This window comes from Culex quinquefasciatus, chromosome 1, assembly GCF_015732765.1.
Source record: "Culex quinquefasciatus strain JHB chromosome 1, VPISU_Cqui_1.0_pri_paternal, whole genome shotgun sequence".
NCBI classification, from domain to species: domain Eukaryota; kingdom Metazoa; phylum Arthropoda; class Insecta; order Diptera; family Culicidae; genus Culex; species Culex quinquefasciatus.
The window spans coordinates 15,235,215-15,255,460 of NC_051861.1; the positions used below are offsets into that span (position 1 = coordinate 15,235,215).

At 43.5% G+C, this 20,246-nt stretch overlaps 5 protein-coding genes across 11 annotated transcripts in view; 1 reads left to right on the plus strand and 4 right to left on the minus strand.

Moving 5' to 3' along the window:
- LOC6032991 (papilin) overlaps nt 1-20,246 on the plus strand; it is a 176,027-nt gene that overhangs the window by 95,266 nt on the left and 60,515 nt on the right. The gene's annotated exons all lie outside the window — the stretch shown is intronic.
- LOC6033001 (cuticle protein) lies at nt 57-19,632 on the minus strand. Of its 3 annotated transcripts, XM_038248498.1 has the most exons (3): nt 19,543-19,632; nt 19,067-19,474; nt 57-415 (listed from the first exon to the last, which is right to left on the minus strand). In XM_038248498.1, the coding sequence occupies exons 1-3, from the start codon at nt 19,552-19,554 to the stop codon at nt 134-136; spliced, it is 702 nt and encodes a 233-aa protein (XP_038104426.1). In that variant the 5' UTR covers nt 19,555-19,632; the 3' UTR covers nt 57-133. The 3 variants fall into 3 exon arrangements, with proteins under 3 accessions (XP_038104426.1, XP_001843512.2, XP_001843505.2); XM_001843460.2 differs by lacking the exons at nt 19,067-19,474; nt 19,543-19,632 and adding an exon at nt 914-973 and having other exon boundaries at nt 57-847; XM_001843453.2 differs by lacking the exon at nt 57-415 and having other exon boundaries at nt 18,686-19,474.
- Nucleotides 4,374-5,269, minus strand: LOC6032999 (larval cuticle protein A2B). The gene is made up of 2 exons (XM_001843458.2): nt 5,140-5,269; nt 4,374-5,067 (listed from the first exon to the last, which is right to left on the minus strand). Exons 1-2 carry the CDS (start codon nt 5,149-5,151, stop codon nt 4,477-4,479), a joined length of 603 nt encoding a protein of 200 aa, XP_001843510.2. The 5' UTR covers nt 5,152-5,269; the 3' UTR covers nt 4,374-4,476.
- On the minus strand, nt 6,733-11,609 carry LOC6032998 (cuticle protein). 2 transcript variants are annotated; one of them, XM_038248520.1, is made up of 5 exons: nt 11,535-11,609; nt 10,739-11,421; nt 9,780-9,784; nt 7,325-7,422; nt 6,733-7,069 (listed from the first exon to the last, which is right to left on the minus strand). In XM_038248520.1, exons 1-5 carry the CDS (start codon nt 11,544-11,546, stop codon nt 6,839-6,841), a joined length of 1,029 nt encoding a protein of 342 aa, XP_038104448.1. In that variant the 5' UTR covers nt 11,547-11,609; the 3' UTR covers nt 6,733-6,838. The 2 variants fall into 2 exon arrangements, with proteins under 2 accessions (XP_038104448.1, XP_001843509.1); XM_001843457.2 differs by lacking the exons at nt 9,780-9,784; nt 10,739-11,421; nt 11,535-11,609 and adding an exon at nt 7,657-7,735 and having other exon boundaries at nt 6,733-7,549.
- Nucleotides 13,877-14,891, minus strand: LOC6032996 (cuticle protein). The gene is made up of 2 exons (XM_001843455.2): nt 14,810-14,891; nt 13,877-14,694 (listed from the first exon to the last, which is right to left on the minus strand). The coding sequence occupies exons 1-2, from the start codon at nt 14,819-14,821 to the stop codon at nt 13,984-13,986; spliced, it is 723 nt and encodes a 240-aa protein (XP_001843507.1). The 5' UTR covers nt 14,822-14,891; the 3' UTR covers nt 13,877-13,983.

Here is a 20,246-nt window from a genome sequence, read left to right on the forward strand (position 1 = left end):
CAGCAGAGGATGATGCAACTTTTATAACGGATTAATGATATTGAAAGTGCACTTGCGATCGATTTTTGATTGCTTTTGATCTATTTACATTCTTTTCATAATTAATTACGGTTCAACAGGTACTTGGGAACACTTAATGATGGTACAGAGCTGGGGCAGCGTACGAAGCGTAAGCTGGCTGGGACACGATGGTCTTGGTGGCCAGAGGGGCGGCGTACGAGGTGTAAGCTGGCTGAGCATAGACGGCCTTGGCCACTGGGGCGGCATAGGTGGCATAAGCTGGCTGCTGGACGATGGTCTTGGTCACAGCTGGGGCGGCGTAGGAAGTGTAGGCGGGCTGGGTATAGACGGCCTTGGCAATGGCGGGCTGAGCAATCACGGTCTTGGCGGCGATGACTGGGGCAGCCAGAGCTTCCTTGCGGACGACGGCGTTGAATCCGTTATGTGGGTCAGCGGTGTAATCAACGATGCGGCGGGTTCCGTCAGCTTCAACCAGCGAGTAAGATCCCTGGACAACATCCCCTTTGCGGGTCTCGTGCTGTTCCTTCTGATCTCCGGTCAGTTTGTCGGAGATTCCGTACGAGAAAGAGTACTGAGGGTTCGGGTCGTACTCATCGGCGACAACGGTCTTGGTCAGGGCCGGGGCAGCAACAATGGTCTTGGCCACTGGGGCAGCATAGGCGTACTGGGCGGGGGCAGCATAGGACACGGTCTTGGCCACTGGAGCGGCGTAGGTCAGAGCTGGGGCAGCGGCGTACGCATAAGATGGAGCAGCGGCGTACGACAGAGCCGGGCTGGAGATAACTCCGGCTTGGGCAACGGCCACCAGGGCGAGGAAGGTCACAAACTGAAACGAAAAGGATAAAACTTAACATAGTCAAAGGTCTTCGTATGTGCCTTAACCTGTTTCTACCTTGAATGCCATTTTGTTCCAGTTGTTGTCTGCTCGATTGAATCAATTGAAGTGTGTTCTCGCCAAACCATCCGGCTTGTTTTATAGTAAATTATTGTTCACAGTGCGGCCAGGAACCACGAAACACGCGGCCACCGCGAAATAACTTGTTTGCGGCCTTCAAAGGCTCGAACCAGTTGCACTTTTTCCGCGTTTATCCTTTCGGCGGCGTTGACGATTCGCTAAACTATGTGAACCGAAAGAATTTGGCGTAATAATATCCAGAAACTGACCTGTTTCAACATTTTGCCTTTGGTTTGGTTCAACTTTTCAGGAACCTTGGCGAGTTTTGGAAGAATCAGACCGTGGAGAAGTTCTGAGCTCAGTTGACGACGGTTACAATTTTTGGCGAAACTGCAGCTGCTATAAATTGGGAGGGGCATTTTGGTATCGCCACAGTTCGATCGGTTTCATTGTTTAGTGAACAACTGCCTATTTCCTTTGACAATGGCTTTCAAGGTAGGAGTTCAAGAAATTCGGTGCAATGAGTAAACTTAATCAACCTTTTTATTACAGTTTGTGACTTTCCTCGCCCTGGTGGCCGTTGCCCAAGCCGGAGTCATCTCCAGCCCGGCTCTGTCCTACGCCGCTGCCCCAGCCCTGTCCTACGCCGCTCCAGTGGCCAAGACCGTGTCCTATGCTGCTCCCGCCCAGTACGCCTATGCTGCCCCAGTGGCCAAGACCATTGTTGCTGCCCCGGCTCTGGCCAAGACCGTTGTCGCCGATGAGTACGACCCGAACCCTCAGTACTCTTTCTCGTACGGAATCTCCGACAAACTGACCGGAGATCAGAAGGAACAGCACGAGACCCGCAACGGAGATGTTGTCCAGGGATCTTACTCGCTGGTTGAAGCTGACGGAACCCGCCGTATCGTTGATTACACCGCTGACCCACACAACGGATTCAACGCCGTCGTCCGCAAGGAAGCTCTGGCTGCCCCAGTCATCGCCGCCAAGACCGTGATTGCTCAGCCCGCCATTGCCAAGGCCGTCTATGCCCAGCCCGCCTACACTTCCTACGCCGCCCCAGCTGTGACCAAGACCATCGTCCAGCAGCCAGCTTATGCCACCTATGCCGCCCCAGTGGCCAAGGCCGTCTATGCTCAGCCAGCTTACACCTCGTACGCCGCCCCTCTGGCCACCAAGACCATCGTGTCCCAGCCGGCTTATGCTTCGTACGCCGCTCCAGCTCTGTACCACTAAGCAATAGACTGATCAACTGTTATCATTTTTTTTTATAATTTTGTTTCTTATTTATGTTTTGATTTTTTGAACGGAAATATGATTTTGGAACAGGTGACAAAAACAAATGTGTTTTAATAATCTTATAGAGGTTGACCATAAGTTATGGTAAGTCAATGATAAAAGAAATCTTTAAATAATCTGGTATCGAAAATTTCAAGGGTGCGTATTTTATTCGACGCACGTGAATCATACACCTTAAATATTGTAAAAAACAACTCAACATTTTTTTCTCAGTAAATGCATTCATTTCGTCAAGGTATGATATAACGCTCCAATCGACAGATTTATGTTTTGATAAACTCCCTGTCGATAAATAAAGTTGTAAATTTCGAGTATAAATTAACGGAATCATCATAAACAGGTATTAGACTATAGAGCTTTATGACGTTTCGCGTACGCACACTAGCGCACCATCTGATTTTGCTGGCCGGACAAAATTTAACCTCAATCTTTTTTGTGTACGTACACGCAATACATGCGCACGTAGAAACCTCTATGGCGAAAAGTTTGCAAACTCGCAAACATGTTTGCAACAAACTCACAAACAAATAACTCACAAAGGCAGGTCATAGGGTAAGGTAGTCATCAATGAGACACTTTTAATTTTTAACTTTCAACGATTTTTGTATTTTTTTTTTCATCATCATGTTTTAATGAACTTTTTGTAGCATTTTCTTTCTATTAATGTGTTCTAACATTGACCAAAATATGAGATCGATTGGACGTCTACAGCCAGAGTTATTCTACTGTCTCATTGTAGACGCACTTGGCAGGAACAATGAGACACCTGGGGAACAATGAGACACTGTACAAAAATCAATACTTTTCTAGTAAAACATCATGTTTTTATACTGCTCCATTGCAGGTGACTTACTTTGAACATTTTCAAGCAATTTTGTCAACATGAAACTTAAAATTAACAAAAGTTATACTAAAAAGTATTTAAATTTCATAAATGCCGTATATTTTACCAAATAACTTTATATTTTGATAAAATGAAGTTCAAACTCAATAAATATGCCAAAAATCACTTCCAATTAATGTTTTAAAAGATTTCCCTAGATTTTGAAAAGTTTAATGAAGAAAAATCAAAGTGTCTCATTGTTACCCATGGGCCGAAAAGAGTGGGGAACAATGAGACAGCCCTGGATTCTAGGTATATTCTAAATTTTGGTCAATCCTAATAAAAGAACATTGTAGCCCAGCTCATGCCCTGTGAAATGACGAAAGAAATTTGGAGAAACAGCCTTTGAGCGAAAATGTAATTTTTAGTCATAATTGACTTTTACACCCCAGAATAAACATGTATGAATAACTTTGCAAGGGAGCCATGCGAATACTTAATATTTATAGACAACCATGTGCGGACACCCTTTTCCCCAACCTAATAAACGTGGGTGGGCATGGTTGCTTAATATGATATTTACCATTTATACCCCAAATTTAATATTTAATTTATTGGCAGGACATTCACTAACATTAAATTCTGTCGATTGGAACATGTTTAGGAAGCCCTGATCTATGACGATTTTTGAAAATATTTACAAAATTTTAGCATGTAGCAAAATTCTATTTAAGCCAAATTGAAGAACAATGCTACAAAATGTAATACTTTTAACAGTAAAGCTAGTAAAATCATTGCTGTAAAGTAGTGTTGTTGTTATGATGAAATTATGAACACATTGTTTTGTACTTCTAAAATATTCATTAGAAATTACACCGACTTCATACTTGCACTAAACAAGATAAACATTCAACAAATCGAGACATCGATCTATCGAAATACTATCGAGAAATTAAAAGTGCAACATGGAGTTAAAATTTCTGTCAAGTTGCCATGACAGCTGCGAGAGTTTAACTCCATGTTACCGGCTCACATCTCCCTTTTTTAATTTCTCGACAGCACAGAGAAATTAAAAATAGAGATGTGAGCCGGCAATATGGAGTTAGACAGAAGCTTGACAGAAAGTTTAACTCCATGTTGCACTTTTAATTTCTCGATAGTATTTCGATAGATCGGCAACCGGACTGGCTATCGTTAAACAGCTTTTTAGTGTAAATTGGCGTGAGAAACGAATATCTCGCTCCACAAGTTCAAAACGAGTGTTTTTTGTGAAGCTAATATTTTTTTTAGACGATATTTTTTAATTCATAGCAATGGTAAACAATCAAAAAATTAATTTGTTTTTTTTTATTATCCTCAATGTCAGTTCTTTGCAAAATCCTAATCAACACAATCAACAATCAGTCAGTGGAGCAGAGAGCTTATGCTTCATTGTTTAATGATGGTACAGGGCTGGAGCGGCGTACGAGGCAATGGCCGGCTGGGACACGATGGTCTTAGTGGCCAGAGGAGCCGAGTACGTGGCGATGGCAGGCTGGGCAATGACCGTCTTGGCCAGAGCTGGCTGAGCGATCACTGTCTTGGCTACTGGAGCAGCGACGACAGTCTTGGCGGCAACGACTGGGGCAGCGAGTCCTTCCTTGCGGACGACGGCGTTGAATCCGTGAACGGGATCGGCAGTGTAATCAACGATGCGGCGAGTTCCGTCAGCTTCAACCAGCGAGTAAGATCCCTCGACGACATCTCCATGGCGAGATTCATGCTGTTCCTTCTGGTCGCCGGTCAGATGGTCGGAGATTCCGTACGAGTACGAATACTCTGGGTTCGGGTCGTACTCATCGGCGACAACGGTCTTAGCCAGAGCCGGAGCGGCAACGATAGTCTTGGCCACTGGGGCAGCCACAATGGTCTTGGCCAAAGGAGCGGTATAGGACAGAGGAGCCGGAGCAGCGGCGTAGGTGGTCAAAGCTGGGCTAGAAATAACTCCGGCTTGGGCAATGGCCACCAGGGCGAGGAAGGTCACAAACTGCAGCGAAGGGAAAAGGAAAAGAGAAATTAAAATGTTGGATTGACTAAAGTCTCAGGTGCAATTACCCACCTTGAAAGCCATGATGATTGAACTGGTGTTGTTGCAGTTGAGAAGGAAGAGAAGAAGGACGCCAGTTGAGCTGTGCAATGTTCACCAAGCGATGGAACCGATCAAACTGTGCCTGTACCGAGCGTGTCCCGTCCAATTTATAGCAGGAATAGGTAAAGGTCCTAAAGTGTATGTCCTCAGCCCAACCCTGTAAAATCGGGGCCATTTTCAGCATTGATCTTCTTTTCCCGCACAAAACTTGCCTGGCCGGTAGTCAGTTTTAATGTCACTCGCATTGATCGCTTGCTTTTTAACAGTTGCCGTTGAAAGTGAACTTGAACGGTGAACTTGAGAAACTGCATGCTCTGGCTGGATGGTTACAGTGCAGAGAAGTTGCAGTACGACCAGATGCCGTGGTGATTGAGCTGCTGGTGCGATGCTAGGTGGATGCTGCCGGTTTATGATGCAATTTTTGAATCCAGTTCACTTACTTCATTTGTTACATAATATTGCATCAGTTATGACGCAACTAGTGCACACAATTGAATATGTTAGATATTTTACGAATGCGGCACAATTGGAGCTTGCCAATGTTGTAAACCTTAGGTTAATTCAATATTATAACAAAATGATTTACTATATCGATAATATGAAAGGTTTTCATGTGATCCCCAAATTGTTCATCAACTAAATCATTTCATTTTTTCAATAAATCAAACGATTGATTTCTTGACCGAACAGAGGATCATTTTCTTTTATTTTGCATTGTTCAGCTTGGAAAAATAATGTTTAGCTTTTGAGCATTTTTTATGTGCTAAAATATCTGTACGTTGTGGCTGGACTGGACTAAATGCAAATTTGCAAAGCTTTCATCCATAACGTACGACAAGCTAAAATCAGCCAAAACCCCCCCCCCCCCCCCCCTCCTTCTCAAACTTTTCCTATACATATAACATACAAACCACGCTTGCTCAGAACCTCTCCCCCTCCACTACATAAAGCGTTACCTACTTTATGGATGACGCCAAATTCGAAACTCTTGTCTCAAAAATGGGTAGACAGATCCTTAAAAGAACCGTCAACTGGGGTGAATTGGTGTTACAGTCTATATAGGGACAGCATTTTTAGAGCACTTAATAAGCTTCAAATTTGTAAATCGATGTATTAACTTTGTTGTGCAGTGTCAGTTTAGACTAAAATTAAATTGTGCCTAAAAATGGCTAAAACATCATCTTACACGGATCGTCCGTGTAACCAGCTTCGCTAAATTGATTGTTTCTCTTCAAAACTCGTTACGGATGGACCCTACTTTAATCAATACTTCAATACTAGGTAAAATATTTTTATAATAAAAAAAATTAAATCTGCTCTGTGCTGAAGTCTAACTAAGAACATGAAAAGAGCCGAAAGTGATAGATTTAATTAAATCATGAGAAAAAAAACCTTAAAGAATTTCCTAAATTACCCCTTTAAACATAAACATTCCTGTAAAACTTGAACCACAAGTTATCTGCTTAAAATTTGTCTGAATTTTGCGATGGATCGTCTTCCCGCATATCAAAACTTAATTGTATTTTTCTTTCAAATTACCCGTTGCGTTCAAACATGGTAAGGTTAGATTTTTGGATGATTTTTCATCTATTCAGTACTTTTTTGTAGTTTATAAATAAGTTAACACAGTTAACAAACAGCCTTGGAAAATAGCATCAGTCGGATATTCTTAGTGGTACAGAGCTGGGGCGGCGTACGAAGCATAAGCTGGCTGGGACACGATGGTCTTGGTGGCCAGAGGGGCGGCGTACGAGGTGTAAGCTGGCTGAGCATAGACGGCCTTGGCCACTGGGGCGGCATAGGTGGCATAAGCTGGCTGCTGGACGATGGTCTTGGTCACAGCTGGGGCGGCGTAGGAAGTGTAGGCGGGCTGGGCATAGACGGCCTTGGCAATGGCGGGCTGAGCGATCACGGTCTTGGCGGCGATGACTGGGGCGGCGAGTCCTTCCTTGCGGACGACGGCGTTGAATCCGTTGTGTGGGTCAGCGGTGTAATCAACGATGCGGCGGGTTCCGTCAGCTTCAACCAGCGAGTAAGATCCCTGGACAACATCTCCGTTGCGGGTCTCGTGCTGTTCCTTCTGGTCTCCGGTCAGTTTGTCGGAGATTCCGTACGAGAAAGAGTACTGAGGGTTCGGGTCGTACTCATCGGCGACAACGGTCTTGGTCAGAGCCGGGGCAGCAACAATGGTCTTGGCAACTGGGGCAGCATAGGCGTACTGGGCGGGGGCAGCATAGGACACGGTCTTGGCCACTGGAGCGGCGTAGGACAGGGCTGGGGCAGCGGCGTACGACAGAGCCGGAGCAGCAGCGTAGGACAGAGCCGGGCCGGAGATGACTCCGGCGCGGGCAACGGCCACCAGGGCGAGGAAGGTCACGAACTGAAAAAAATCAAAATGACAATTAATAACAAGATCGATTGCTTACTTCCGCCCATGCGTTGATTGGATATTTGGCGCGTTCACCAATTCTCTTGTTTTATACATACCTTGAATGCCATTTTCAGATAGGAGGTGCTGTTTGCTTACTGAAACAAGCGATCGAACTGTGCCTGAATGAAACTATCTCGACCAATTTATACGCGAGTCGCGACAGTTTTGGGTTCACTTCGCACGATCGGCAAGAATCTACCGAAGGAGCTTAGACCTCTTCGCGCTGAATTCGCAGTGGTGAGAGCAATTCCGGCCACTCACACTAAGTTGAAAGTTTGTACGCATGACTTGAGCACGTGCCGTGCAAAGGAGTAAAAAACTAGCCGGCATTATCCTGGCCAGTGAACTATTTTGGGCAGAACGCATGAAGCAATGATTTGTCATATTGCAAAATGTCACTGACCGATTGCATCATGACTTAGAGCAGAGATCATAGTGCTAGTTGCTTACTTAAGATTTTATTTATGGGTACAAACCAACTAGGGAATTCTCACTAAATTGCTACATTCTCGAATCAAATCCTGAAGCAATTGCAAGGATTGTAAAAAATAGTCTTATTTTTTATAAATTCTATTGATGTCAACAATTCAGAGTTTCTAGATTCTCGGTAACTTCGATAGTTCCCGTGAATTCAACAATACCGTCAGTAATGGTGGCATTGGGGTTGGGCGAAAATTGTGTCAAAGTATTATTTTACGAGTTTCTCGAACGAATCTTTTCATTTTTGTAACTGTTTGAAGTAGAGGTTGACCAAAAATTAATTTTGAAAAATCCTCTTTAAAATTATGTTTTGTTATTGCTCGAAACGTATCTTAATGCTTGAAACACTTCACATGCAACATTATAGCATGCCAGTACGATTTCCTTTTACAATTTACAGTATTAGATGACTTGTTTTGACCCATTCTTTATTTTCATTTGATGTAACGTCACCTGATCTGAAAGGTAAGATTAAATAAAATTCAAAAGATTTGCTTTATGGGCAAGTTTCATCAAAATTCGCCATATTTTGGAAAAAGATAAACTAAAACACATTTCCTCGTTTGGGACCATCCATAAACTACCTGGAAGTTCTTTGAAAATTGTAGACCGCCCTATCAAATTTGGGCTAAGTTCACCACGCCCTTCCAAAAAAGAAAAAAAAAGACAAGTGGAAGAGAGGATAATGGGTTGATGAGACAGTTTGTTCATGATTTCTTTCGATTTCTAGAATTGGTGCTGAGACCTTTGACCCAACATTTTATTGCCTTCATCTACCATTACTCAATGATGTAGTGCAGTTCATTAACTAATATATGCCACTCAGTGGAGAAAAACCGTTCTACACTGACAGTTTTACGTAACTAATAGAATAACAAATTACAATGAACATATAGGAAATCTTTCTCGGCCTTGGCTGTGAGTATATCCTGTACGTAAACAGCAGGGATGGAATAACGTTATGATTCGAATTCCCGTACGCTTCGAAACCCGGAAATAAAAATTTAAGTTTACCAAAACTGTGAAATGTTTCGCTGAAATATTTCATAAGCATCCGAAGCACCGGGTTCTGATTTCCTCAAATTCTAGCAATTTTTAATACAAAATATCTATTGTGTTGATGTTAATAGCTTAGGTCTCAAACCTAAAGAATGCCATTCACTAAAATTTCAGTCCAAATTTGTGCGATTCATAAGCAAAATCGAGTGTCCGTAATTCGAATCAAAAGTGTCCAGATTTCGAATCGGCTCTTAAAATTGACTGTTTATACTACACGCTGATAATATTTCTACATTTACGACTTATAACATGATTTTTTGCCAGCTATAATAAAAATGATATGCTACTAAATGTCCGGATTTCGAATCCTGACGATAAAAAAATCGTTTGTGAACTTTCTTCACTCACGAAAAAGATAAAAGTCTAAACACTCTAAGGAAAATCACCTGAACTTCTCGATGAAAATCAGTAGAAGATCACAAAAAAATCAAATTATTCGCTCTACAGCATTGCCTTGGCGTTCTCGATTGCGAGATTTCTACTCGAAACTAGGTGTCCGAAGGCTTGATTGATTTTTGAGGCAATTGCAAACCTCTTTTTACACCAAGCTTCCATCCACCCCGGGATTCGAACTGACGACCTTTGGATTGTTAGTCAAACTGCCTACCAGCGACTTCACCGAGGCAGGACCTAGGGAGACGACTTCTACTCCTAGATTGAACTAACGACCTAACCCTCTAGGTTAGACTGGGGCTAACATTTACTTCCCTGTCCGACGGAAGGCGTGGTCAGACAAATTTCGTCTCGAAAAAATGCCACCGGGACCGTCTGGGATCGAACCCTAGCCGACTGGGTGAGATGCAACCACGCTTACCCCTACACCACGGTCCCTGAAGGGTCATATATGACCCAAAAATAGCAAAACTAGCATATAATTTTCGTCACAAGAATAATTTTCCCATCATTAAGTCAAAACATATTTTTTTCAAGATTGAGGCCTGAAAGGGTTAAGTTAAGTTAAGATTATTTCGTTATGATTACACACAATGCCACTATACAAAAAGTGACAAGCCGAAATTTCGATGTGTAGCGTTACACGTGCAAGTGTAGTGGTGTTCCGCCCAATAATCCTTGATTATTTTTTGAGGTTCCTTTTACCGATCTCTAAAGCTCGAGAGAAGAGAGCCTCTTGATGAGCATATATTTTTTTTTCATCGATGATGAATTTTCCATTGCTGGTAAACAGTAAAAAATGTGTAAATTTAGAAGGTCAGATGATGTAATAATTTAAATAACAGTGGAAAAAATAAAATTACTCAATATAAGATGTATAATGTGTTATTTATTTTTTCCACTATAATAAAGTTATATTACACCATTAAAAAGATAATATTAAACCTCCAAATTTTACACCTTCCAAATTCACAAAAATTTGTTACTATGTATCGTACAAACCAAGGGAACGATTCTACCTCTCGTTGTTTTTAAGTACTCCACTGACTTTTTTGGCATAGGAATAATAAAAATAAAAACAAACACAAGCGAAAGGTTTGATTTTTGGATGATTTTTCATCTATTCAGTACTTTTTTGTCGTTTATAAATAAGTTAACACAGTTAACAAACAGTCTTCTTAGTGGTACAGAGCTGGGGCAGCGTACGAAGCATAAGCTGGCTGGGACACGATGGTCTTGGTGGCCAGAGGGGCGGCGTACGAGGTGTAAGCTGGCTGAGCATAGACGGCCTTGGCCACTGGGGCGGCATAGGTGGCATAAGCTGGCTGCTGGACGATGGTCTTGGTCACAGCTGGGGCGGCGTAGGAAGTGTAGGCGGGCTGGGCATAGACGGCCTTGGCAATGGCGGGCTGAGCGATCACGGTCTTGGCGGCGATGACTGGGGCGGCGAGTCCTTCCTTGCGGACGACGGCGTTGAATCCGTTGTGTGGGTCAGCGGTGTAATCAACGATGCGGCGGGTTCCGTCAGCTTCAACCAGCGAGTAAGATCCCTGGACAACATCTCCGTTGCGGGTCTCGTGCTGTTCCTTCTGGTCTCCGGTCAGTTTGTCGGAGATTCCGTACGAGAAAGAGTACTGAGGGTTCGGGTCGTACTCATCGGCGACAACGGTCTTGGTCAGGGCCGGGGCAGCAACAATGGTCTTGGCCACTGGGGCAGCATAGGCGTACTGGGCGGGGGCAGCATAGGACACGGTCTTGGCCACTGGAGCGGCGTAGGACAGGGCTGGGGCAGCGGCGTACGACAGAGCCGGAGCAGCAGCGTAGGACAGAGCCGGGCTGGAGATGACTCCGGCGCGGGCAACGGCCACCAGGGCGAGGAAGGTCACGAACTGAAAATTCCAAAAAAATAACAATCAATTAATAATAAGATCGATTGCTGACTTCCGCCCATGCGTTGATTGGATATTTGGCGCGTTCACCAATTCTTCTCTTTCGTACATACCTTGAATGCCATTTTCAGATAGGAGGTGCTGTTTGCTTACTGAAACAAGCGATCGAACTGTGCCTGAATGAAACTATCTCGACCAATTTATACGCGAGTCGCGACAGTTTTGGGTTCACTTCGCACGATCGGCAAGAATCTACCGAAGGAGCTTAGACCTCTTCGCGCTGAATTCGCAGTGGTGAGAGCAATTCCGGCCACTCACACTAAGTTGAAAGTTTGTACGCATGACTTGGGCACGTGCCGTGCAAAGTAGTAAAAAACTAGCCGGCATTATCCTGGCCAGTGAACTATTTTGGACAGAATGAAGCAGACATGAAGCAATGATTTTGTCATATTGCAAAATGTCACTGACCGATTGCATCATGACTTAGAGCAGTGAACGTAGTATCAGTCAATTCATTAATGCTAGTTGCTTACTTAAGATTTTGTTTAAGGGTACACATCTGCCTGGGAATTTGTATTCATCATCTTCCTATTGCTGCATTCTCGGATCAAATCCTGAAATAATTGCATAGATTCATAATTGCATGGACACTTCAGGGAATAATTGAAAAATTAACTTCGTTATTTCTTGTACATTGGGTCTTATCGTTGCAATTGAACTCTAACCCTTCGAAGATTGGGATGGGGACAATTTAAAGAAACTTTGCTAAAAAAGCACATCTTCTATCTATCTATCTATCTATATATATATATATATATATATATATATAAAATTTCGACGGTTCTGTTTGAACGCGAATCAGTTCAATACGGAGCGTCAGAAAGTGGTGATCTTTGTTGCGTTGGGTTCGTATAAGCCCAAGGAAGGTTTATAAGCTAAAAAAAACCACTTTGGCCACTCTGGGACCGATTCCGGAGCATCTGCAGATTCTATGGGAATATTTAAGTAAATCAAATTTTGATCGCAGGAGGCGGAATAAGCTAACAAACTGAAAACTTCAAAAAACAAAAAAGTCAAGACGAAGTTTGTCGGGTAAGGCTTGTTACATTTACAAATCCTGTCAATTTAGCTACTGTTTGAAGTCTGCCCAAAAATTATCCATAAAATTCCACCTTTTCAAATATGTTTAATAATTTCTCGAAACATACCTTAGTGCTTGAAAAACTTCACTTTCAACATTGTAGCATAACTATCAATACGATTCATACATGCATGCATACTTATTTAATAATAGTTTCATTTGGTCTAATGTCACTCCGTCTAAAGGGTGAAATTTGGCATTTCAGGCAGGTTTCATCAAACTTCGCCAAACAATCTCGCCACAATTGACCCAAGCTTTTGCCGGTTATTTTGCAAGGTTTCGTCTGGACCATCCCGAGCAGAGGTAAATAACACAGGAATACCAAATTTTGGTATTACTTGGGCAAATAACAGAGGCCAAAATGTGACCTTGGTTGCCCAGTAATAGATCTCAAAACTTTGGGGCGGTGCCTAAAAAGAAAGGGTGGTCCAATTTGGATCTAAAACGGGTTTCTTGCATGATTTGATGGTATCAACAGCTCTAGGAAATTTGAGCTTGAACAGAACAAGTCGATTTTGAATTTGTACTTTTTTGTGGACAGTTGAGGCGAAATGACCCCTCGAAAATCAATCAACACGCCGATCAAGTAATCGTGGTCTAGCAAATCGGCAAAGATATATGCCGTCATCTATAGAAATTGGGTGTCATCAATAAAGTACGTCAAGCTACAGGGGGTAAGGGGGTAGTGTTTGAGCAGAGCGTTCTCTTATAAAGTAAGGCAGTTGAAGGTAAGGTAGTCAAAGGCTGTGTTGGGCTTCAAATTTTTGAACCTTTTCTATATTTATGTGATGATCGGGGGAGGGGGTCAAAACGGAGGTCAAATTCAAGCTAAGAACAAAACGCCCTTTGCAGGCGTGACAAATCGATGCATCTGTGCTCTCTTATGCTTACCAGATAGGAAAACCAACAAGCTTAGAACAAACGAGTACAGAGGCATCGAAATTGTAACACGTTGATGGGGAAATAAAGGTTTGGTGCGACAGCTTGTTCATGATTTTCATGAGAACAAAATGCATTTGTTTAAACCAGTTCCTCTCGATAGGCAAAAAGTTTCGATTTCGAGAATTGATCCCGAGGCCTTTGACCCAACATTTATTGCCTTCATCTACCACTACTCGATGATGATGTAGCGCAGGTCAAAATCCGATATATGACACTTAGTGGAGATTCTTGTTTCATGTTCTATACCAACGAAGGGATCGATTCTACCTCTTATTTTTCAAGTGCTCTACTGACTTTCAATGACAACATGATCAATGTTTCACGTCACATTGAAAAAAATAATAATAATAAAAAACAAACACAAGCAAAAGGTTTGATTTTTGGATGATTTTTCATCTATTCAAAACTTTTTTTTTCGTTTATAAATTAGCAAACACAGTTAACAAACAGCCTTGGAAAATAGCATCAGTCGGATCTCCTTAATGGTACAGAGCTGGGGCGGCGTACGAAGCGTAAGCTGGCTGGGACACGATGGTCTTGGTGGCTAGAGGGGCGGCGTACGAGGTGTAAGCTGGCTGAGCATAGACGGCCTTGGCCACTGGGGCGGCATAGGTGGCATAAGCTGGCTGCTGGACGATGGTCTTGGTCACAGCTGGGGCGGCGTAGGAAGTGTAGGCGGGCTGGGCATAGACGGCCTTGGCAATGGCGGGCTGAGCGATCACGGTCTTGGCGGCGATGACTGGGGCGGCGAGTCCTTCCTTGCGGACGACGGCGTTGAATCCGTGGATGGGATCAGCGGTGTAGTCAACAATGCGACGAGTTCCGTCAGCTTCAACCAGCGAGTAAGATCCCTCGACGACATCTCCATTGCGGGTCTCGTGCTGCTCTTTCTGGTCTCCGGTCAGTTTGTCGGAGATTCCGTACGAGAAAGAGTACTGAGGGTTCGGGTCGTACTCATCAGCGACAACGGTCTTGGTCAGGGCCGGGGCAGCAACAATGGTCTTGGCCACTGGGGCAGCATAGGCGTACTGGGCGGGGGCAGCATAGGACACGGTCTTGGCCACTGGAGCGGCGTAGGACAGGGCTGGGGCAGCGGCGTACGACAGAGCCGGAGCAGCAGCGTAGGACAGAGCCGGGCCGGAGATGACTCCGGCGCGGGCAACGGCCACCAGGGCGAGGAAGGTCACGAACTGAAAATTCAAAAAAAAAATAACAATCAATTAATAATAAGATCGATTGCTGACTTCCGCCCATGCGTTGATTGGATATTTGGCGCGTTCACCAATTCTTCTCTTTCGTACATACCTTGAATGCCATTTTCAGATAGGAGGTGCTGTTTGCTTACTGAAACAAGCGATCGAACTGTGCCTCAATGAAACTATCTCGACCAATTTATACGTCAGCAGCAACAGTTTCAGGTTCACTTGGCTCGATCGGCAAGAATCTACCGCAAGAGTTTAGCCCACCTCGCGCGTGTGTGAGCAATTCCGGACACTTATACTAAGTCAAAATTTCTTACGCACGACTCCGACACGTGCCGTAAATGTCGTTTCTGGTCGTGGCTTTCGGACACACTTTTTTAGAACGAATAATCAAATAACTGTTGTTGCAAAATTGAACCGGCCGATTGCATCACGATTTTTTAGCAACTTGTTTCACGAAGGATTATGTTCTCGATGCAGGTTGAATCAGCAACACTGAAGCATGATGCAATATCTTTGCATGATGGATGAAGCATAATAATAACAAAAACAATAAATGTTCTGGATCAATTTTAAGAGTAGGACTTGGAAAAAAGCTGCTGATATTATCCTGATATGCTATGATTGCATGATAAATATTACATCAGTTTGTATTTTTTTAAGAAACAGAATATAAATCGCAGTCTTGTCCTTGTAATCAAAATGTTAGAGTAAAACGAGATTTTAATAAAAGCCAATTTTATCTACGTACGCATGTATTGCGTGCACGTACACGACAATTTTAAAGGTTAAATTTTGTTCATCCAGGAATTTCGCATTCAACGTATTTTATTTTAGATTTAAATATCAATTAAAGAAGCAATAATTTGATCTCATTTGATCAATTCAAGCGAAACAATATACATGACAAATTGTCTCATTTACATTGTTTTGCTTTATATTTATATTGCAAACTATGAACATATCATACTAGAATAAAAAAAAAAACAAATATATAATAAAATTTAAAAAAAACACCTTTGTGTTGCTGTTCAAAATTTACCAGATCAAAATTAATTCGGTGTGCAAAGGTCAACACAATATCACGCACATTATTCCAGAAACGATTGCAGGAAAGAGAAAAAAGCTCTTCCTACCGTGACCTTTTCCAGTCCCGGTAGAATGCTTCCATTTACCAAGGCCAACCAGCACCTTTAACCCTTTCAATCCGTACGGAGCATACATCCAGAAATCATTATTCCTGAATCGATCCTTTTATTATCATGTGTTTCAGTTTTAATGTAAATTAACTTGAAAAAAAAAAAAAAAAATCAGGACTGAAATTAGTAACGGGTTGAAATATTTAATGCAAAAGCTCCTACTTCTTCCTTCTCCTTAAAGTAGAACTGTTTTTAACTCATGACGACTAAGTGATAAAATTGTACAAACGAACTTTTGGTTGGCATTTGAGGACTGGAAAGGATAATACCAAGTAGCAGCAAAAAACCGGAACAAGTCGGTGAAACAGTTAAAGCGAAACTCGTGCGAGTAACGAGATTCTGATTGCCAACGCTGCTGCTGTTGCCCGACTTTTGGCACTGCCGGAGAGTGTCAAACCAGTTGCTATAAATTGGAGGAATCGATTTGGCTTAAGCACAGTTTGATCAGCATCATTGTTTAGTGAACAACTGCCTTGGAACGGAAAAAATGGCATTCAAGGTAAGAAGTCGAGGAGGCATTCGTGATTGGGGCGTTTGTTGACACTTGTAACATGAATGATTCATTCCAACAGTTTGTGACCTTCCTCGCCCTGGTGGCCGTTGCCCGCGCCGGAGTCATCTCCAGCCCGGCTCTGTCCTACGCTGCTGCTCCGGCTCTGTCGTACGCCGCTGCCCCAGCCCTGTCCTACGCCGCTCCAGTGGCCAAGACCGTGTCCTATGCTGCCCCCGCCCAGTACGCCTATGCTGCCCCAGTGGCCAAGACCATTGTTGCTGCCCCGGCTCTGACCAAGACCGTTGTCGCCGATGAGTACGACCCGAACCCTCAGTACTCTTTCTCGTACGGAATCTCCGACAAACTGACCGGCGACCAGAAGGAACAGCACGAGACCCGCAACGGAGATGTTGTCCAGGGATCTTACTCGCTGGTTGAAGCTGACGGAACCCGCCGCATCGTTGATTACACCGCTGACCCACACAACGGATTCAACGCCGTCGTCCGCAAGGAAGGACTCGCTGCCCCAGTCATTGCCGCCAAGACCGTGATTGCTCAGCCAGCCATTGCCAAGGCCGTCTATGCCCAGCCCGCCTACACTTCCTACGCCGCCCCAGCTGTGACCAAGACCATCGTCCAGCAGCCAGCTTATGCCACCTATGCCGCCCCAGTGGCCAAGGCCGTCTATGCTCAGCCAGCTTACACCTCGTACGCCGCCCCTCTGGCCACCAAGACCATCGTGTCCCAGCCAGCTTATGCTTCGTACGCTGCCCCTCTGGCCACCAAGACCATCGTGTCCCAGCCGGCTTATGCCTCGTACGCCGCCCCTGCTCTGTACCATTAAGAAATAGACTGATCAACTGTTATCGACTGTTTGTTGACTGTGTTCCATAAACTGATAAGAATTTGATGCCACGAAAAAAATAAAACATTAATTTTCAAAGCAATCAACAAATTGAATTGCGTGTATTTATTTCAAAACAGAGGTGCTCAAATCATGCTTGCTTTTATTTAATTATTTAGTATCATATAAAAGTTAATGAAGCTCATTTCAATTACAGCAGCAAAATGATAACACAAGTGAAACCATGATTACACCTTATAACAAAATAAGAATAAATCCGTACACAGCAAAAATTCCGATGGTAAAATCGCATGCAAAAGCATGCACATCACCTTCGTCAAAATAAACACTAAATATAACACACTGCATGTACAATTTTTGCAAACACAAAAAAAGTTGCAACCGACGGGATTCAAACCCAGCACCAACAGTAAGGACTGGCGCCTTAGCCCACTCGGCCATCAGACCGATGAAAAGTTGTAAGAATAAACGCATATATGAGCTTGACATTTCGGTCAAGTAGGTTTCCCATACTGATGGGCTACATATTTCAGGGTGTAAAATCACATAAAATTGCATAAAATAATGCAATATTTATTTTACACCAGGCCTTTTACACGCAGCTGGATTACTATTTTTTAGCTAGCTACATGGTACTGAATGCCGAATTTTAGATTACCTACAGTTTAGGAGGAAAACATGAATTACCATGATGTACCCAATGTTGACTGATGCACCCTGTGACGTGCGATAGCAGCTTTTCAAGAACGTTTTCAGTTGAAAATGTTTACTCCAGCCTTTTACAGAAAATAAAATATAATTTGAAATCACACAATGATGATAAATAATCACACAACTCTAAAATAAACTTAATTTTCTTTTCAGGTAACGATTGCACAGTTTGGAAATAATTCTTAATCGATTTCGACCACTTTCTGGTAAGACTTCATATTTTGAGTAAAATATTGATGTAAAGCTTCTGAGCCCTATGCGAATATTTTTCAAGGTTTTTGTCCCTCGGCTCTGACCGTGGTCGGGGCGGGAGGAGGAGAGGTTTGGAAAAAATATAAAAAATGAAATGACATGCCAGTAATTCAACATTTCAATGCAAAAAGCATGGAAAATGCTTAATACAGTAAGTTCAGTCGGTTTGCAATCATAAGTTTTCAAAAATTCTATGTTTTAAAGATTTTTTTTGCGGAATTTAAACTTTTTGCACAACGGAATTTCACAAAAATATTTTTTTTTAAATTAACTCAAACTTGTCAAAAATGATAATTAATGCAAGGAGAATGCACTTTAAATTGATTTCAGTTAATTGCATGTACAATTAAATTAAAATTTTAAAGTTTTCTGAAAAACAAATTTTGCTCCTGATTTTTCGAAACGCCTGACAGCCTGAACCGTTGGAGGTGAACAAATTTAAATAATAAAATAAACATATTTGCATTAATTTTTAGCTGTTTCTATTTTCATTCAGTCGTAACAGTTTGTAACAATAATGGAAAACAGTTTGTATAACAGTTCCATAACTTGTTCAGAAGGGAAAGTAGCCTAGTGGTGATACAGGGCTGGGGCGGCGTACGAGGCATAAGCTGGCTGGGACACGATGGTCTTGGTGGCCAGAGGGGCGGCGTACGTGGTGTAAGCTGGCTGAGCATAGACGGCCTTGGCCACTGGGGCGGCATAGGTGGCATAAGCTGGCTGCTGGACGATGGTCTTGGTCACAGCTGGGGCGGCGTAGGAAGTGTAGGCAGGCTGGGCATAGACGGCCTTGGCGGCAACAACTGGGGCAGCGGCGACAGCCTTGACGGCCAGGGCTTCCTTGCGGACGACGGCGTTGAATCCGTTGTGTGGGTCAGCGGTGTAATCAACGATGCGGCGGGTTCCGTCAGCTTCAACCAGCGAGTAAGATCCCTCGACGACATCTCCGTTGCGGGTTTCGTGCTGTTCCTTCTGATCTCCGGTCAGTTTGTCGGAGATTCCGTACGAGAAAGAGTACTGAGGGTTCGGGTCGTACTCATCGGCGACAACGGTCTTGGTCAGGGCCGGGGCAGCAACAATGGTCTTGGCCACTGGGGCAGCATAGGCGTACTGGGCGGGGGCAGCATAGGACACGGTCTTGGCCACTGGAGCGGCGTAGGACAGGGCTGGGGCAGCGGCGTACGACAGAGCCGGACTGGAGATAACTCCGGCGCGGGCAACGGCCACCAGGGCGAGGAAGGTCACAAACTGCAAAAATATGATCCAATTTAGTCACCTTCGTTTCCCGCGCCATAATCTGCACGTTTCGCACTTACCTTGAATGCCATTTTGCTTGAAATTCGAGACAGAGCTGGTTGTTCACAGTACTAAACAAGCGATCGAACTGTGCCTTAACCGAAACTGTCGCGCCCAATTTATACTCCCTTTGCAAACTGACCGACCAAGTTCCCACAGCAAGTAATTGCACCAGATTCTGGACCCGCTGCATCCAGAAAGACCTTGACCAATTCGGAAAAGTGTTGCCCTGCCCAAACCTGTTCTGTTACCAAGCTGATCGGTCCAAACGTTACGCAACATCGCCATGAATTGAAACTCGTATCAAGTTCATCTGGTGGTCGGATCCGGTGGAACCTGAATCCAGACTGGTGGCGTTGGCGTTGCCAGCTTCCTTCTTCAGAAATGTTGGTCAGGATGTCATCAGAAAAGTGAAAGTACACCGACGAACCTACCCCAACATTGCGCCGGGTTCTGAGTCGAGGTCAGTTGGATGGTGGAACAGCGTGATGACAAAATGGGGCCTCTTGGCGAGTGGAGCATTTTATCAAGTGGACGTTGGGTTCTTATTATTAATAAACATATATAATTTAACAACTCGAAAACTAATTCAAATTATGTACATTTTTCATAGATTTTATTTTGGTTTGCATTGATTAATTAATTGAAAATTAACTATTTAAAAGATTTTTCATATGTGTACATGATTTTGTATATTTAATCATTTTGGGACAATTATGATTTT

Bases quoted from the DNA above. Each gene is read 5' to 3' on its own strand.
- LOC6032998 (XM_038248520.1), bottom strand. The intron at 7,070-7,324 runs GTCGCCGATGAG...GTGATCGCTCAG, and splicing joins CGGCTCTGACCAAGACCGTT to CCCGCCATTGCCAAGGCCGT.